Source organism: Rhamphochromis longiceps, linkage group LG20 (genome assembly GCF_057381845.1).
Source record: "Rhamphochromis longiceps isolate RC_006_pf linkage group LG20, R_longiceps_female_GT1.1, whole genome shotgun sequence".
Lineage (NCBI taxonomy): Eukaryota > Metazoa > Chordata > Actinopteri > Cichliformes > Cichlidae > Rhamphochromis > Rhamphochromis longiceps.
In genome coordinates this window covers 4,202,474-4,221,274 of record NC_140576.1, presented here as the reverse complement: position 1 = coordinate 4,221,274, position 18,801 = coordinate 4,202,474, and the positions used below count along the sequence as shown (strand labels likewise).

The 18,801-nt window shown below is 40.6% G+C and overlaps 1 protein-coding gene across 1 annotated transcript; it reads left to right on the top strand.

The window, feature by feature from the left end:
* Positions 1-189: 189 nt before the first annotated feature.
* Positions 190-17,166, top strand: sort1b (sortilin 1b). The gene is made up of 20 exons (XM_085392689.1): positions 190-822; positions 2,291-2,350; positions 2,523-2,596; positions 2,685-2,787; positions 2,908-3,069; positions 3,365-3,438; positions 4,487-4,536; positions 4,896-5,023; positions 5,517-5,661; positions 6,143-6,298; positions 6,677-6,783; positions 10,377-10,479; positions 10,616-10,787; positions 11,865-12,055; positions 12,178-12,367; positions 12,649-12,765; positions 13,610-13,718; positions 15,609-15,721; positions 15,903-16,032; positions 16,374-17,166. Exons 1-20 carry the CDS (start codon positions 550-552, stop codon positions 16,386-16,388), a joined length of 2,472 nt encoding a protein of 823 aa, XP_085248815.1. The 5' UTR covers positions 190-549; the 3' UTR covers positions 16,389-17,166.
* Positions 17,167-18,801: the final 1,635 nt, after the last annotated feature.

Below are 18,801 nucleotides of genomic sequence, written 5' to 3'. Positions count from 1 at the left end.
AATGAGCATGACATCCCTGGTGTAGAGTAAATAAATGTATGGTTAAATGTGGCTCGTGTATAAATGCCAGACCATTCCTCCACTCCATTCCATTCTTTTGGCACTGCCTTTTCACAATTGAACCAATTGGAAGGCCTGATAGGTGGGCCACAGTTAAAGACCAGCCAATCGCAGCGTCACTCTGCATAGAGCATTACGACCTGCAGACACAATTCCTGTGTTTGTCACAGTGTATCATGTTGGTGAGGAGTTACTCTGTGGATAATTGGCGGTAGCACGCCGGCTGATTTGCAAGATTACGATTTTTATTTTTTTTTTTAATTGATTTAATTTGCGCTACCGCGGAGTGAGACAGTTGGAGCTTCGAGGGCGCTCCGTGTTTCCAAAGCCCAAAATAGAAATAGTCGCTGTCAGGAGGACTACTGTTTTGTTGATGTCATCCGTGGCAGAGCTGTAGCGACCTTCAGTTTCTAGACAAGAAAACAAAGACGTGTTTTTGTTTTTTTTAAACCCCTCTCCTTTGTTTTGTCAGTGGCAATAGGAACGAAGATGGGACTATTGCTCCGCGGCATCCTGCTGTTATCGGCTTGCACTTTCACAGCAGGTGTAGATTTTCAGCTGGGCTCCAAGCCCCTCGGGCAGTCAGGTTTTGTGAGGCGTTCAAACACTGAAGGGAAAGCTGCGAAAATCGTAAAGAGGTCTCTTCCCGCATGGCTGGCTCCATCACCAAACCACAAGATAAAAAGAAGAAGCACCGAAGAGGACGACTCGTGTAAAGCTCTTCAAGGATATGTCACCAAGTTGGACGCCAACACCCACGATGTAAGTTACCCTCTGAGGTCCTGTTACACTTCACACGTCTGACAACGAGAAGATGATACGCAGGTGCTAAGCAAGTGCAGGGACTAGGCCTAATAAGCTATTCATTGCACTCATACTCATCAGTGGACTCCCATGTCCTCTTATTACCTGTATGTCCGGTAGCCTAAAATACATAAACCAGTATTTTTGTGTCAATAAACATAGATTCAAAACAAAACACCTTACGTGTTACCATAAGGGGTGTTGCAATGTACCTAGTACTTTTCCCGGGCTCAGGCAGTCTTGCCAGGTATCCCATTGCCTTGTTGCTTAACACCTCTAGGCTGCAATGATTTCTTTTCTTTAATATTTGGAGCAGTGAGGTACACTGTACTTAGTCTTCCTCATGCTTTAGACTTGCATTGGTTGCACAGAATGACATCAATGCTTTTTCAAGCGTTGCACTAAAGGCTGTGACCTGTATGTTATTTGTCATTTTAAGCATGGAACTGTATTCTGGTATTAAACTATCCAATCTTTCCTCTGCCTTCACTCAGTGAATATGTCTTAATGTTTCCAGGAAAATTGGCCCAGTGGGAATCCATGTGACTTGCTGTGCAGCAGTTATTTTGTAATTAAAGCTGTGTTTGTGTGGTATCAAAAGCAAAGTTTAAGCTTCAGAGATTGTTTCTTCTTCTTCTTCTTCTTTGTTTATAGCATATACTCTATCCAGGAAGATAAAACATCTGATCTACACAACTATGCAATTCTTTCCACAAAGCAAACGAGAGTCCTGTGCTGCTTATTTCCCTAGCTCCTCACTGCCATGTGACCAACTTTGCATTGCAGTCTTTGTATACTTGTCCCCAGTAATCTGGAGTTGATAGAATTCCCAGTGGCTCAGCCGCCTCCTTGCCCTGAGGATGGTGCTGCAGGTTCAACCAGTACTGAAGCTACTTATGCTGAAAAAGACCCATTGTGACCATCCATGCAGTTGATGAATAATGGGACACTTGATAGAACTTAAGATTTAAAGCTTTCGTGACTGACAATTAAAGCAAGTTTTCTTTGTTTAACTTTAGCCCTAGCCCTACAGCTAAATTCAGCTAAATACAGCTAAGGTTTAATTTCCCCCAAAATTAAATTACTTGTCTTGTGGTATTTTGTAGCTGCGTTCGGAAGTCTTTCAAGTAACTGCTTGAAGCTTTAGGTCTGCTCGCCTGTTCTGCTAACAGAACAGACACTTTGTACACTAAACTGTCTATGCCAGAACACATGGTGAGGTGAAACATGCTGCCTGTCAAAGCAAAAATACATTTGAAGCAAAAACTCAAATAGGCTGTGGCTGCAGTTTATAATTGCAATGTCAGTTTGTCCCTTTTTGTGAGCTCAGCTGAAATAGTTGTGCTGTTTCACACAGTTCACACTGCTATTGTTGCCTTTTCTATGTTTTATATATTTATGAACATGTTTTGGCTGTTTGTCTCAGTTTGAATTCCATGACCTGAGTGGCTCGGTGTCGCTGGCTTGGGTTGGAGATGGCACAGGGGTGAGTGTACTTATCACCATTTGCACCTAACCTGTTTTCCATTAGTTATGTGGTGTGGTTTTTGCAAACTTGGCTTTGTACACTGAATGCAGATGACACACTTAAGGGTCTTGTGCACTTTAATAAATGGTGCATGGTCCACTTTCCTTAAGCTAACCTTCCTTCTTGGCAGGTTATTCTGGCCTTGACGACATTTCAGGTCCCGTTCTTCATGGTAAAACTTGGACAGTCGAAACTCTATCGAAGGTAATGGAATTTACCTTTTAATCTGGAAAAATGCACATGGCTTACATTTTATTTGCATTTAATTTGACTGAAACAATTTTTCTGCCAGTGAGGACTACGGCAAGTCATTTCAGGATGTAACCGGCCTCATCAACAACACCTTCATAAGATCAGAGTTCGGCATTGCAATCAGCCCCAATAACTCAGGCAAAGTAAGCCTTATCTTGATCAAGTCCTCACCACATGTACTTCATGTACTCATCAAGAGTATTTTTAGACGTGAACTAACCACTGTTCCTGCAGTTAAGAACCTGTTGAACTCTGGCTTTTAGGTGATTCTGACAGCTGAAGTGTCTGGAGACCTCAAGACCCGCATTTTTGTCTCTGAGGACTTTGGAAAGAGCTTCACCGACCGGAACTTGCCTTTCAACCCCTTGACGCAGATCACGTACAACCCTGAGAATTCCAGTGTGCTGGTTGTCCTCAGCAACGACGTAAGGAGTGAATACTAAAGACCTGTATTTTGTGTGAAAAGGAACCAGTTAGGATTCAAAGTGGACTGTTTCTGTCAAGTTGAAAGCTCAAGTAGTGCCTCTGCATGCATATATTACATCAAATAATTCAATGAAGGTCAAGCAGTCTTCATTGTTTTGTACGTTTGCACACAGTGCATTTATAAGCATGGCTTTTGAGTCAGTGAACTGGTTTATAGAATTCTGTTCTGCCCCATGTTTATGTGGGGCTGTTGCGGATACGTACTGACTTATTCTTTGTTGTTTCCTTTCTCAGTATGAGCTGTGGCTGTCTGAAGACTTTGGCGTAAATTGGAAAAACATTCACAGAATGGTGTGTCTGGTAAAATGGTAAGAAAAGACAAACTGATAGCTCCAGAATCTTCTTCAGGTGTGCAGTGAACAAGTACCTACTTTATAACCACAATAGCAAAAAGTTTCATGGAATTGTTTTTAGTCACTTTAAGGGGGAAGTAGAGCTTTTTTACTGGTATGGCATGCTGCGATATTTCAGGAAGTGATTGTACAACCTGAAAGGCAGCATGACTTTTAGTTTTTCCAACAGCCTCATTGTTACAGACAGGGGAAGACGGTGAAGTTCCACCTGTCTCTAATATAGTGCTTCATTGTTTATCAAAATAAAATATGCTTAAACTTACTCTCTTCTTAATGTGTTTAAAGTTATTCAAACATGCCCCTTTGATGATTTAAGATAAGCAAAGGAAGATATACAATTTTTGTCATTATGGGACATACATGTTCAGTGGTTTTCTATCAGGGTTTATTGTTGCTGCACCTTTTTTTCTTCCCCCCCAAATGGGCACTAAAACTACATTGCAGTCATCGGCTGTTTAACTACCCATTTTGTGGCCAAGCCCTTGCAGCACAAATGCTGTTTTTCATGGCCCTTCCTGGTATTTGTCACAGTCTTATCTTGGCATCTCTGTCTTTTAAGTTTCAGCTTTAAGGCTGTGTTGTCCAGGTGTCCAGAGGAACTGCGCGTTCAAAAAAGTCTTCCTGAAACATAACCTTTGATTATTGTCCATAAAGAAGTTAGGCTTAAAAGGCTGCAGGAAAATGGGTCACTTTTATCTGGGTCAGGAATTTTCTGAACACAACACTCAACAGAAACAGAAAGTACATATTTATAAAGGGCTGGTTGTATACGATAAGCAGTATCATGTGACTTGCACTGTGAAGCAAGACTTCACAGTAGTCTTACAACAGCAGAGTCCTGTATTAGACCAGATTTCTTCCTTGTTGCGAGAATGCTTCTGCATGCACTGTTTATTAAGTTGCAAGCATACCATTACATACTCATAATAAAGCAGTGTGCATTTGTTTTACTAAATATGTCACTGACTGTGTAATCACTCTATGATCTCCATTCTCCTTCTAGGGGAAGAAAAAATACAATCTACTTTACAGCCAGCCTCAACGGCTCCTGCAGTAAGTAATTCCCCCATCTAACCAACGCTGGAGTAAATCGACATGTACTTTAATCTCATTTATTTTTGTGTTGTAGATGACTGGGGAGCAGTGCATGAAATGTCTCTTGAATTTATTTAGGGCAGTGTAGAATTTTTCACATAAAAGATTTAAGTGGAAACATGCTTCACACTGATGTATACTCCCAGCCAGCTCTAACTTCCTCCATATTTTCACGATTTAGGCTGTCATTTCTCTTAAAAATTACACGTAACTATTAGCTGCACTTATATTTTTGCATGTATTTCTTGCTCTTGCACGTCTAAGTTGTGGGGGTTTTTTTTTTTTTTTGGTTTTTTTTTTTTCCTTCAATTTTTCAGGTGATCGAGGAATGCTGGAACTGAGGAGGACGACCAACTACGGCAAAACCATCAAGACTGTTGCCAGTAAGATCTACTCTTTTGGCCTTGGCGGACGCTTCCTCTTTGCATCTGTAATGACGGGAAAGGTCAGTGTACAGCGGGTTGTAATCTAGATAATAATATGCAAACTAGATCAGGCGAAATATTGTTTGTTTGCTTTTCTCTGTTCATGACATTATTATTATTATTATTATTATTATTATTATTATTATTATTATTATCATCATTATGTTGTAGTACAAGCGTATTCAAAATAGCTGTTCCTTCTGTTGGTTTGTTTTTTTAAAGAGATATCACGTGGTTCATGTAACTACACACTTATGAGGAAGTTTAAAAGTGACATTGCGACTGATGGAGAAATTAGCAGAAAGCAATACAATCATAAGCATATTCATATTCCTCCCTCAGGAGAGGTCATTTTTACTCAATTTATCAGAGCCTAGATATGAGAATAGCTTGCTAAGTGTTCTTCTAATTTGCCCCAGTACAGGTAAACAGTATTAGTAATAAAAGTATGTGAGCTGTTCCTGTCCTCGCCTCCTTTCATCTGTTTTCTTTCCTTCCCCACCTTTTCCACAGGGCACTCTGCGGACAATCCACGTGTCAGTGGATCAGGGTGATAGTTGGAACATTGCCCAGCTGCCTCCTGTTGGTCATGAGCAGTTCTACTCTATCCTGTCAGCGAACGATGAAATGGTCTTCATGCATGTCGACGAGCCAGGAGGTCAGCAGATAAAGAAACTCTGTACTTTTGCTTGTAGTGAATGTAGAGAACTGAGTGAACTGAAAGCATGGTATTTATTACTATATTACAGTGTGAAGGTTTTTACTCGTCCTCACGTGAGCAACTAGACCTTCAACATATTAACCTTGTACTGAGTAATAAGTTACATTCAAAAGTCATACATCAATCATTAATTGTCATTCACAGCACTTCTGATGACTTTCATGTTTAGCACACAAAGCCAAATGTGATTTTTCTTTTAGATGCAGGGACTTTTCTGAGTGAGCCAAAGTTTTATGTGGTAGTTTGAACAGTGCCTGCAAATGGCTTTTGTTAAAAAGGCCCTAGAGCTTGTTTCACCCCACCTATGCGTCAGAGAGTGTGTCTTGGCAGATCTTATTACAGAACCAGCCCTGAAACAGTATCTTGAAATGGGTATTATTACCTCACATTACATTTTAATACTTTTTTTTTTCTACAGATACTGGATTTGGTACAATCTATGTGTCAGACGACCGAGGTACTGTGTATTCCAAGTCACTGGAGCGCCACCTTTACACCACTACGGGGGGAGATACAGACTTCACTAATGTTACTTCTCTACGAGGAGTTTTTATCACCAGCGTCCTGGCTGAAGGTAGCTCTATTCTATTCGAATGTTCTTAGATAAAGAAGTAACAACATATACATGTAATCAGATTCCCCCTGAAACACACACATGCATGGACGCAATACACAGACATGCATGCACAAAGACACACATACACACACCTGTGACTGCTCTATTTTACACCAGAGAGATGGTGTTGTATAAATATTTAAATAGCTGCTCAGTGTTAGATGTGTTACCTGTCTGAAGTAACTGAGCACCACCTAAACCTTGCAGACAGTATAAATCTGACTAAATATTGCTGGGGACAAAAACATATTGAAGTTTTTTCCCCAGCATGCTATTTCCAGAAAGGAGTTCCCACAAAGTTTCTGCAACTGTAGAAGTTTTGTCTTGTCGTTCCAGATAACTCTGTGCAGTCTGTGGTGTCCTTTGACCAGGGAGGGGAGTGGGTACCCCTCCAGAAACCTGCCAACAGCAAGTGTGATGCTACAGCCAAGGACCCAGACAAGGTAAATAAAATATTAGAAAAATAAATAAAATAAAAGGGGAAAATGGAAGAAGTTGCTTTGTTTAGAGAAAAAACAAAATTGATGTGTCCTTGTGAAAACTGTTGTACATGTCTATAAAGTACAGGGTCAAACTGCTATGAGAAATCACTTTTTAAGTACAGATCAAAACTTATGTTATTGAGACTAGGGCTCAGTTCTTCTTCTACTTTTTCAGTTGAGCCTTGATGTTTACAGTGACATATTTTTTTATAAAATAAATGGTTTTTCTTTTTTATAATGACATTAAAGCATAAATAAAATAAAACCACACTAATCAATAAATAATCTACTTTAAAGCTTTATTACCAAACATTAAATGTTTAGCCCAGGACTGTGGTGTCAGGCCTTAAAACGCTGCTTGTTGTAATGTCTTTTTATTGCTGATGTTTTTAAACAGTGTTTCTGCAGCAGGCCTGGGAAGTGTAGCTTTAAAAACTAGCTTTTTTTCCTGGAGATATTCCTTCACACTTCATGGAATTCTGTCATCTGGAAAAACACTTGTTAGCCTTGAGTAATGTGTTACCTTTGCCTTACCTGGTTCTGTCACTCTGGCATGTGTTAACTATTGAAGCCCTGCCCATAGTAAAGGTTCAGCCCAGAAGCAGTGTAATGAGAAATAAAGTAAAACGAGTGCGGTTTTTAAACCTAAACAAATTCTAAAAAGCAGATGCAGCTCTTCCTTTAGTCCGATTTATGTTGATAACAAAAACTCCAACCCAGACCTTCCTCTCTTCATATGAAGAGGAAAGGAAACAAAAATGGATTCAGATTGTTGTTTATAAACTCTACAGACTGGAAACTGTCGGTCATGTTGGGCAGTGAACATTTGATGTAGTTTTAATTGTTAAGGAAGCATTGACAGTGTGTTGGTATATCAAGCAAAGAAAACTTGTGTAACTTGTGTTTAGTTCATGTAAGTACAGGAGCTCAATCGTGGATATGAAACTGATTGCCCTGAATGTGTTAGTAAGGGATGCTTCTGGGTTTGTTTGTTTTTTTTGTTTTTTTTTTTGTTTTTTTTATTGCACAAAGAGGGAGTGTACACTCTGTGTCAGTAAATATGAGCGCTGGTTGGATAACAAGGCCGTGTGCCTGTATGATAGAGGATTTGTGTGAAATATAACCCAGTGGTTTAAGGTTATTGATTCAGAATCAGAATCAGAATGGGGTTTATTGCCAAATGTTGAGCAGGTTTACAACATTAGGAAATTGCTGCGGTGCTTCAGTGCAAACATGCTGTCATAAATAGCACTTAAATAGACATGGAAAAAAATAAAAGTAGGGATAAGAATTAAAAGTGCTACGTGGAAAGATATGTGCATGAGATATACATGAGATATATACATGAGAATAAGAATTGAGAGTGCTACGTTGAAAGATATATACATGAGTGCAGGTGGTGATCAGTGCCAAACATAGAATGATGCAGTGACACAGCATAGGGTCATGTGTTAGTGGCGGGTACAGTCATATGGTTATTGTTCATGTGTCCAACAGCAGAGGGGAAGAAACTGTTCTTATGGCGAGAGGTTCTGGTGCGAATGGACCGGAGCCTCCTGCCTGAGGGGAGCAGGTCAAACAGACTGTGTCCAGGGTGAGAAGGGTCAGCTGAGATCCGAGCTGCACGCCGCAATGTCCTGGAGGTGTACAGGTCCTGCAAAGATGGGAGTCTGCAGCCAATCACCTTCTCAGCAGAGCGCACAACACGCTGCAGTCTCTGTTTGTCCCTGATAGTGGCTCCAGCGTACCACACGGTGATGGAGGAGGTGAGGATGGACTCGATGATTGCAGTGTAGAACTGCATCATCGTCCGTGTTGGCAGGTTGAATTTCTTCAGCTGCCTCAGGAAGTACATCCTCTGCTGGGCTTTCTTGATGACGGAGGTGATGGTGGGCTCCCACTTCAGGTCCTGGGTGATGGTGGTACCCAGGAAGCGGAATGAGTCCACAGAGGTGATGGGGGTGTCAGTCAGGATGATGGGGGGGAGTGGGGCTGTGTGCTTCCTGAAGTCCACAATAATCTCCACTGTCTTCTGGGCATTCAGCACCAGGTTGTTGTGGCTGCACCAGGACACCAGACGTTCAACCTCCCTCCTGTAGGCAGACTCGTCCCCGTCCGAGATGAGTCCAATAACGGTGGTGTCATCTGCAAACTTGATTAGCTTGACAGACTGGTGGGTGGAGGTGCAGCAGTTGGTGTACAGGGAGAAGAGCAGAGGAGAAAGAACACAGCCCTGAGGGGAGCCGGTGCTGATGGTCCGGGAGTCTGAGACATTCTTTCCCAGCCTCACATGCTGCTTCCTGTCCGTCAGGAAGTCAGTGATCCACCGGCAGATGGGATCAGGCACATTCATCTGGGAAAGCTTGTCTCGGAGATGGTCTGGAAGGATGGTGTTGAAGGCAGAGATGAAGTCCACAAACAGGATCCTGGCGTAGGTTCCTGGGGAGTCCAGATGCTGCAGGATGAAGTGTAGGGCCATGTTGATGGCGTCGTCTACAGACCTGTTGGCTCTATATGCAAACTGCAGGGGGTCCAGGAGGGGGGCCGTGAGGGTCCTGAGATGGGAGAGAACTAGGCGCTCAAAAGACTTCATGACCACAGATGTCAGAGCCACGGGTCTGTAGTCATTTAGTCCAGTGATCCTAGGTTTCTTGGGGACAGGGATTATGGTGGAGAGCTTCAGCCTCTGTCTGTACGCGGGGATTAGGTGGATCATGACGTGGTCAGAAAGTCCAAGTGAAGCGCGGGGCACCGCGCGATAGGCCCCGCTGATCGTGCTGTAACAGTGGTCTAATGTCCTCTCCTCTCTGGTCGGGCATTTAATATACTGCTTATATTTTGGAAGCTCATGGCTCAGATTGGCTTTGTTAAAGTCCCCAAGAGCAATGATGAGAGAGTCCGGGAATGTCCGCTCCGTGTGGAGAATCTGCTCCGCGAGTGCGCACTGAGCTGCCTGCGCATCTGCGTCTGGCGGGATGTAAACAGCGGCCAGGATGAATGAAGCGAACTCCCGCGGAGAATAAAACGGTTTGCAGTGGATAAAAAGATATTCCAGAGAGGAAGAGCAGTGCTGAGCAATCACTGTCACATCTGTGCACCAGCCACTATTGATGTAGAAGCAGAGACCTCCACCTTTGGACTTACCGGAGAGAGCGGCCTGATGGAAGCTTCACCAAGCTTCCTTAGAAATTTACCCCAACTGTGCCATCGTTCTTTACTAGTGTAGCAGCAGAGCTCCTCCCATCTGTGAACACTGTTATGCTACTTACTCAGCATTCACCTCAGTCTCTTATAATATATTAAAGGAGTTATTTGTATATTATTAGTTGCTGTCTTTTATATTATTATTGTGTATGTGTGTGAGCAATGTGATTTAAAGGGCCCTTCACATATATTCTTATTAGTAGCTAATAATATAAAACATTAAAGCCACTTGAAAAACCTCAGTGTTTGTGTTCACAGGTACCTTATAGTGCTATTTGAAAACTAGGAAACTAGGACCAGCACATCTACTACTTAATACTATAAATAGCTGTTTGGTTTATTATCTGCAGTGCAGTCTTCACATCCATGCTGCCTACAGTACTTCTCAGAAGCTCAACATCCCCATGCTCCCTCTGACTGAACCAAATGCTGTGGGTCTCATCATAGCTCACGGTAAACTCAGAGCTTTCATAAAAATATTTTTTAAACTTTCTTTTTAAAATAAACTTGAGCATAATTTATCTTTTAATAAATAAGAGGGTTTTTTTTCCCCCTTCTAACATTTCTTTATCTGTATTTGCTTTATCAGGAAGTGTTGGTGATGCTATCTCAGTGATGAGACCAGATGTGTATGTGTCTGATGATGGTGGCTATACCTGGATAAAGGCTCTTGATGGACCCCATCACTATGCTATTCTGGACTCGGGAGGTCTGCTGGTGGCCGTGGAGCACAGCGTGACAAACCCTGTCAACAAGATTAAGTGAGTTGCAGTTAAAGGGAACGCCAGACTTGTTTAACTGGTATTTACTGATTTAGCTGACTGTGTGCAGAAATTCACACCTTTCCACTAATTTGATGAAATACGAACATGTTTTCTTTCATGCCATAATCATAACTCTGGGCACTTTTCCACTAATGTTACAATGGTATTCTTACTAAGTTTGACCTTTTATGTATTACTTTCACTTAGCACAGGTCTCAACTGCCACAAATAATCAATATGCATGCACAAAACTACGGTGTAGTGACATGTAGCCTTTTGCCTGTAGTAAATATCTATGCAAACTCTTGCATAGAGGCTAGTAAATATTCAATTCAATTCAGTTTTATTAAATAGCATCAAATCACAACAACAGCTGCCACAAGGTGCTTGATATTGTAAGGTAATGACACTACAATACGTCAAAGGAGCTTGCGAATGATAAGGTGGGGTCAGGTTTCAAATGAGCTCACCCGAAACTCTGGCTGATTGGGACCCACACCCAGTTTCACACCTTGGTTCAGGCGATTAGAGGATCATCAGGGGGTCCTTTTGTCCCTCTGTGGGGGGAAACTCCCACTAGGTTTAAATCTGGGACTCCCCACCATTTGACCTTAGAACTGAAGAAGCTTCTCGGATGAGAGGTGAAACGTCTTCAAGCAACTTAAAGAAGTCCAGACGCTTTTCTTTGCAAGCTCCTTTGACTACGATGACCTGGATGACAGAACCTTCACAGAGACACTACAATACGAAAGAACAGAGAAAAGCCCAACAATCATGTAACTCCCTATGAGCAAGCGCTTAGGTGACAGTGGGAAGGAAAAACTCCCTTTTAACAGGAAGAAACCTTTGACAAATCCAGGCTCAGGTAGGAGCGGCCATCTGCCATGACTGGTTGGGGATGAGGAATATGTATGCAAACTCTTGGTCTTTGTCATCACTGTCATGGACATTGTTTGAACCAAGCCTTGAGGAACATGAATGTAAAAAAGTCTTATGTGTAATCCATAAAATGCTGTTGGTTTTAGCCTTTTTGCTTATGCTGATTATGCTGATGTTGGAATATTTTTCTGCCAGATTCTCTACTGATGAAGGACAGTGCTGGAATGAGTACAACTTCACCAAAGATCCCATCTTCTTTACTGGACTTGCATCAGAGCCAGGAGCACGTTCTATGAATGTTAGTATCTGGGGCTACAGAGACTCTTACCTCAGCCAGTATTGGACCTCGTTTACCATTGACTTCAAAGAACTTCTTACTAGAACATGTGAGTGATGCGATTTAAACATATTGTCAGTAGGTTTTTATTTTAAATTAAACATGGTGTAATACTAACAAATTATTATTATTATTATTATTATTATTATTATTTTTTTTTTTTTTATAAAGGTGGAGACTATGACTATGTGCAGTGGTTGGCCCACTCTGATGATATCAGTGATCCCAATGATGGTTGCTTGCTGGGCTACAAAGAGAAGTTCTTGCGTCTAAGGAAGGACTCTGTTTGCTGGAACGGGCGCGATTACATAGTCAACACCCAGCCAACCCCGTGTTTATGCACCCTGGATGACTTCATGTGGTAAGACTTGGAGACGGTAATATGCTGAAGTATAAGCACCGCTAACTAACTGCAACTGAGTGTTGTTATTGATGATCAGACTGTTGTAGATATTTTGCTGGAGCTCATTCAAGATGTTGTCTTTGTAATGAATGGACTTTAAAAACAGAAATGATTTGAATTTTAGCATGAGGAAATGAGATCAAATTGCAGCGTAAAAACAAATTGGAATGGCTATTTCCACATTAACGAACTGGGGCTTCAAGGACTTATCAAATGTGGCATTGTGTGACTGCTTGCAGTGACTTTGGGTACTACCGTAAAGAGAACAGCTCGGAGTGTGTGGAGCAGCCGGACCTGAGAGACAAAGTGTTGGAGTTCTGTCTGCAGGGCAAAGAGGAGCAGTTGCAGACTAGTGGGTAAGGTTCCAGCTTCAACCTTCGTATCCAAGAGATCTCTGCTCCCCACTATTGTTAGTTTAATGTTAAACGGCGGTACTGGCAGCAATATTATCCTATAAACAGCGTCTTTCACCATCATTTTATTCAAAGCAGCATGCTGCCACTGAGCTTTGATCAGAGATATTCTTCTTGTTTTACAATATTTAAACAGATATGATTACACAAGTGTAACATGTGTTTGTTTGTTTTTCTTTTCTAAAAGAGAAAAAAGTTTTTAGAATGAGGAAGTAATTGTCACACATAGAGTAGTTAGAGGAAGCAGATAAGGGTGACAGTTTAGACTAACGCCATAAAGTAAGAGTGCATGAAAAAGTACATTTTTATTTAGGCTTGGTTGTCTCACTGCATACCTACCAATCTATAAAAGTGAGTAATTGTTGAATTCAACCCTTATGGACTGAGAGTGAGGCAATATATCATATCTCGTCTTATTTTAAAACTTTATCAAAAAATTAATGTGAAATATTAATAGATGTATTAAAATATATAGATGCTTTTAAAAGGATACCCTTGTAATGCATCCTCCTGGTGTTGCTTATCGAATAATCGGAGTATAAAAAGAATCTAAGTGAACCAAATTAGAAGAAGAAACGATGCTCTAAGAACCTCTGAATGTCAATTGTTTAGTTTCAGGATTCTGCTTATGTAACATAACTTCTTATCGTGTAGAATGAGTGTAAATACAGCCTGCTGGGAATAACTTTTAAAACTGGGTTATTATGCAGTCCACAGCCAAAACCACAGCAATCATGCACTTTTGATAGGCGGATCATGCAGTCATCACTGTGCTCTCGGTCCACAGCTACAGGAAAATCCCTGGGGATAAATGTGAAGGAGGAGAGGTGCATATGCGTAAAGAGATCGACCTCAGCAAGAGATGTGTGAGTGACCTAGTCGGCCCGGAACTTCTGGTCAGTATCTCTGCATCCTAAGACTTATTGTTCATATTTATCCATGTAAGCATATTAGTTGTTTCAAATGACTGTTTAGGTTCTCAGTCATCGATTTAAAGGTAGTCTCGAGAGCTTGAACAAAGGAAGACGTTTCAACTGTCATCCAAGACACTTCACCCGTTGCCTACTGGTGGTGGTCAGAGGGCCCGGTGGCGCCAGTGTCCGGCAGCCTCGCCTCTGTCAGTGCGCCCCAGGTTGGCTGTGGCTACAATGTAGCTTGCCATCACCAGTGTGTGAATGGGTGGATGACTGGATATGTAAAGCGCTTTGGGGTCCTTAGGGACTAGTAAAGCGCTATATAAATACAGGCCATTTCTTCAGTCCTACAAACAAATGGTGGAGAGTCCCACATATTGAACCCCCAGTGATGATCGCCCCCCTTTTTCCACATTTTGGCTAATGACATCACGACCCACATGATCAGTAGTGGGTCAAGTACCTTGAGCACCACCTCCAAAAAGGGAAGAGTTTGTGAAATGTCACAAGCCTAAAGAACTCCAATTGCCATTCTCTCCCCCCCCCCCCCCCCCCCACCCCCCAAAGCTCCCAAGGCTAGTGGTTCCGTAGTGTAGTGGTTTACACAAATTTCCTCGATTCAAGACTGGGAGGAGACACAAATCCCTCTATGGGGTTTCACCAGGACAAGAATCTGGTGTAAAAATGCCAAATCAAATATAGATGGAACTTTATTAATCCCTCGGGTAGGTTCCTGCGGGAAATCAGGGGCAATTTTAGCCCATTTTTGGGGGTGCTTCAGCACCCCCAAAAATTATCATTGATTGGGGAGATTAAAATTAATGATATATTTTTATGTGGTTCAGCCACAACTCTACTGAAACCTCAGCCAGTAATAGGTAGGCCAACTTTTGGACCGTCCAGTTGTCTGTATGACTGCCGCAGTACGTACACATTTGCACACTATCAGAAAGTGCCAAACAGCCCTGGTGGAGTGAGGAGCTGTAAAGAGAAGCAGAGTGCTCTGTTTCTAAAAATCTTTTAAGCTTGTTTCAAAGATTCTGTACAGCAGCTTTAAATGTTTTCCAAAAGCACACAGACACTTATCAGTGTTTCTCAAACTTTTTACAGTGTGGACCACCTGATAAAAATGTCAAGCTCTCCCAAGGACCACTATGAAAGCATGAAACCCATAAATCTTACAACACAAAATTAGTATTATTAAATTAGTAAAATTAGTATCTGCAGTAAAGATTTTTATTTGTAAAAATTTATTTATTTATTTATTTATTTTTTAATATGGATCTGTATTATATTATACATACACATTAAAAGTGAATCTCTGTCCAAAAAATGCACTCAGTTTACTTTTTACTCACTATGAGCATCATTCATTATTCTCTCGCAGTAATTAAGGTTAGGATATGTATTTGTTTTATTCCAATCCATTCTTCTTTTGCAGCATTTAAATAACCTTGATCAGATTTGATGGTTTTGTTACAGACTTTTCAAAAAAGTGTTTTGCTTTTCTTTCACAAATGTGGGGATTAAATTGTGTTAAAATGTACAAAACAGTGATGTCATGTTTTGAGACGAGGACCCAGGGACAGAGAGACTTGATGAATTTAAGAATCATATGATTTATCTTGCCTGGCTGGGCAGCTCTCTCTCTCAGCACCCCCAAAGCTCTAATCCTAGAATCGCCCCTGCGGGAAATTCATTTTTTTTTTTTTTTTTCCTTAGATAGATATGCAGACCAGTCTGTTGTAGTGACTCTTTATGAAGCAAAGGGAGCAGCTGAAAGAGCCCCCTGCACCCCCCTCCCCCATTCATGTTCAAGTGTATGTCTTCTTATACTGCCATTTTCTTTTTTGTTTGCTCTTACTTTCACAGGTGGACAATAAGGCCTCCAAGTCTGTGCCCGTTGTGATAACAGTTGTCATAGTCCTGATTCTGAGTATTGCAGTAGGAGTAGTCTTTGTCAAGAAATATGTCTGCGGTGGCAGGTTAGTATACCTTGGCACACAGGATTTTACTCCAGCAGATAACCTTAAGCTGTCTACAGGAAAATATGTCGAGCATAACAAACTTTATAATCTAGTTTTGAAAAAATGCTCTTCATGTTTGCTTTGCATAGTTTTCAAATGGTTGTGATTAACCTGAGCAATGTGTGAATGTGCCCTGCAGGTTCTTGGTTCACAGGTACTCTGTGCTACAGCAGCATGTTGAGGCCAATGCTGCTGATGGGATAGACGAACCGCTGGAGACCAACCACACTCAAAATGGCAAAATAGAGTTTCATGATGACTCAGATGAGGTACAGTGGCTAACTTTTCTTCCCTTTTTGGAACATGGGTAATAAGAACGAGTAGTGGTCATTAAGAATATTAGCTACTGTTAATGGTGCTTTTGGGCAGCTTCATGGTCGTAGAAACGAGTTGTTCATTACCCGTTTTTCAGCGTCAACATAATAGAAAAATAATAATTTTAAATGTTTCAGCTTTTCAGAAAATTTTCAAATAGTATGCAAGTTTTGTAGGGGAGTATAGATAACTGGTTGGTGTTTAAAGGGAAAGGTAAATGTTTGCATATGTGCCTTTGTTTGCTTACGTGTTCTCTCTGACTTCCCTGTTACGCTCTTGTCTTCTCTTTGCACAGGATCTGCTTGAATAGCAGGCACAACCTGTCAAGCAACTGAGCAACAGGTTTCTTACAGGGCCCCGTGACCTGCCGCTGTTCCTGCCGCTCTTTTTGTCTCCAGATACTATTCTTTTCACCTTTTAGTATAAACTTTGGCCTTGGCTACAGATGAAGAATCTGTCCTTCTGCTGTCATTGGTTCAGTCTGATGAATGTACAGAGGCTCTCTGAGACTAATGCCACAGTTGAGGAGCATTACAACGAAGGTCTTACTGTGTTTTGCTTCAGTTATTGATTCTGTTGAGTGAGTTTGAATCCCAAAGTTATTTATTTTTAGGAGATAAAGAAATTATGCCGTAATCTAAAGCTGGTTGTATAAATCCATCGCCACCGCATTACGGGTTCTCCCTCTCTATCACCTTGGAGTGCACCTGGAAATATTTCACACTTCTTTTCTCATGCACTTGTACATAAACCTGTTTTTCTTTGCCATTTTTTGATGTGGTATCAGTTTGGTAAGTGTTTAAAAAAGCAAAACAAAAAAAAGGTTGTTGAATGGTTGGTAATTCTTTTGGAACACTTGACTCTTAACCTAGTTTTAACAAACTATTTGTTTGTCAAAAACTGTCCTTCAATATTGAGGGCTTTATAAATTTGGGGTCTTAAGCCTGACCAAAATGTAAAATCTTGTATTTGGAATACCAGCGTCCAAATGTTTGGCACACGTCTTCTTTAAAGTAATAAGGAATGTGGAAATTTCCATGTCCATAGCATTTTATAGCAATAAAATTCTCCGTGCACATCAAAAAAAATTCTGTAGTAACATGTTATTTTTAGGTTTGTTGGATGAATCGTTGTCGTTGTGCATTAACTGCAAGGGTAGTGAAGTATGTCTGTTTCAGGACAGAAATTGTTTAAAATGTTGTCTGCAGTTCGAATTGCCTCAAGCACAAGGCCTCCTGTAATGCTAAGAGTTTGTAGTATAACATTTTTCTTAAACCTGACCTGTTGTGATGAGACAAATGATCACTGTAGTCATATAATTGTCATGTTTGTAACAATTTCAGCAGTTTTGGTACTAATCAACTTTTGCAAATTATATAACAACTGACAGATTGCAGTTCAAAGATGTTCAGAAACAAATATAGTTTTAGAGTAAAAATTACAGAATTAAAGAGTTTTTTAAACCACACAAACATATAACCAAGTTAATCAACATTATTTGGTTCTGGAAATATAGCAATATGAAAACCAACAAATCTATATATGTTGTATAGCATAACTCCTGCTGTAACCATGGCTGGATAAGAGCCAAAGCCATGCCAAGACGGTTTTGTTTGGTGGGTGGATCTCCGCATTTGAAGCTGTAGTGAACTACTGTTGTTTTTAATCAGTCTTAACGACTCTGTCTTATGTTGTTTGTTGTTTTGCACAATTATTTGTCTGTCTTGTTTTAAAGTTTAATTTATTGGTGAAAAGCTGGTTCAGAGTGCAGTAAATTGGATGTGGTTATACAAGTGCCTGGTGTGAGGACCTAATGTGTGGCCAGCATCTATTTACTGATTTTATTTTTGATTTTTGTTTTTATTTATATCATCTGATATGTAATCAGTTTCATCCTGTATGTCAGTGACATCTCTAAGTTGCACTTGTTGCCTAAGAATAATTTTTCAGCAGTAAATGTCTGTTTTATATGAGCTCCCACCGAACTGCATGTTAACTCTCAATAATACTTATATCTACAGCTGTGAAAAGAAAATGACCTGTAATAACTTGGTTATTCTTTTTTTTTTTTTTTTTTTTTTTTTTTCCTATGTTGGTATGAGATTTAATACTGGCTACTTTGACAAGAAAGTGATCTTGAATAAAAGCAGAGTGGACACAGGGTTATCATGTAGCCGCTTTACACTGGAAGAGACCTGGCGAGTTCTTATTACGACCATTTATTGCTTTAGGTGAAGGTAACACACTTTTTCTTAAAATTTAAAACTGCTGTATAAATGAAGTCATTGTGATGGTTCTGTACATATACAAGGTTACACCTTTTTATCTGATATGTTTCTCTTTTCTGTATATTTGAGACAATTTTCTTTGGGTTTGCCAATAAATTCATATGTTCCTCTATTTGTGCTGCGTGGTGGTTTGTCACTAACGGCAGTAATGCAAGAATGTGAGACTTACAATAATAATGGGTAACTGTCAACTGGGGATATTTTCACATGATTTATAAAAACCCAGTTCCAAAAAAAACAGTGCAGTGATTTGTACGTCGCATAAACCCAGATTTTATTCACAGTAGAACAAAGAAAATGCATTTGTTAGAAGACGAGGGGATGTTACACGATGGCACTCTCCTAACTTTTTGGACATTTGTTGCTACCATCAAATTCAAAATATTTTTCTTGTGATGGTACCCTGTGGTTCAGTTTAAATGTGATGTTTTGTGT

Bases quoted from the DNA above. Each gene is read 5' to 3' on its own strand.
- sort1b (XM_085392689.1), top strand. From the start codon at position 550: ATGGGACTATTGCTCCGCGGCATCCTGCTGTTATCGGCTTGCACTTTC. The intron at 2,597-2,684 runs GTAATGGAATTT...TTTTTCTGCCAG, and splicing joins CAGTCGAAACTCTATCGAAG to TGAGGACTACGGCAAGTCAT. The intron at 2,788-2,907 runs GTAAGCCTTATC...TCTGGCTTTTAG, and splicing joins GCCCCAATAACTCAGGCAAA to GTGATTCTGACAGCTGAAGT.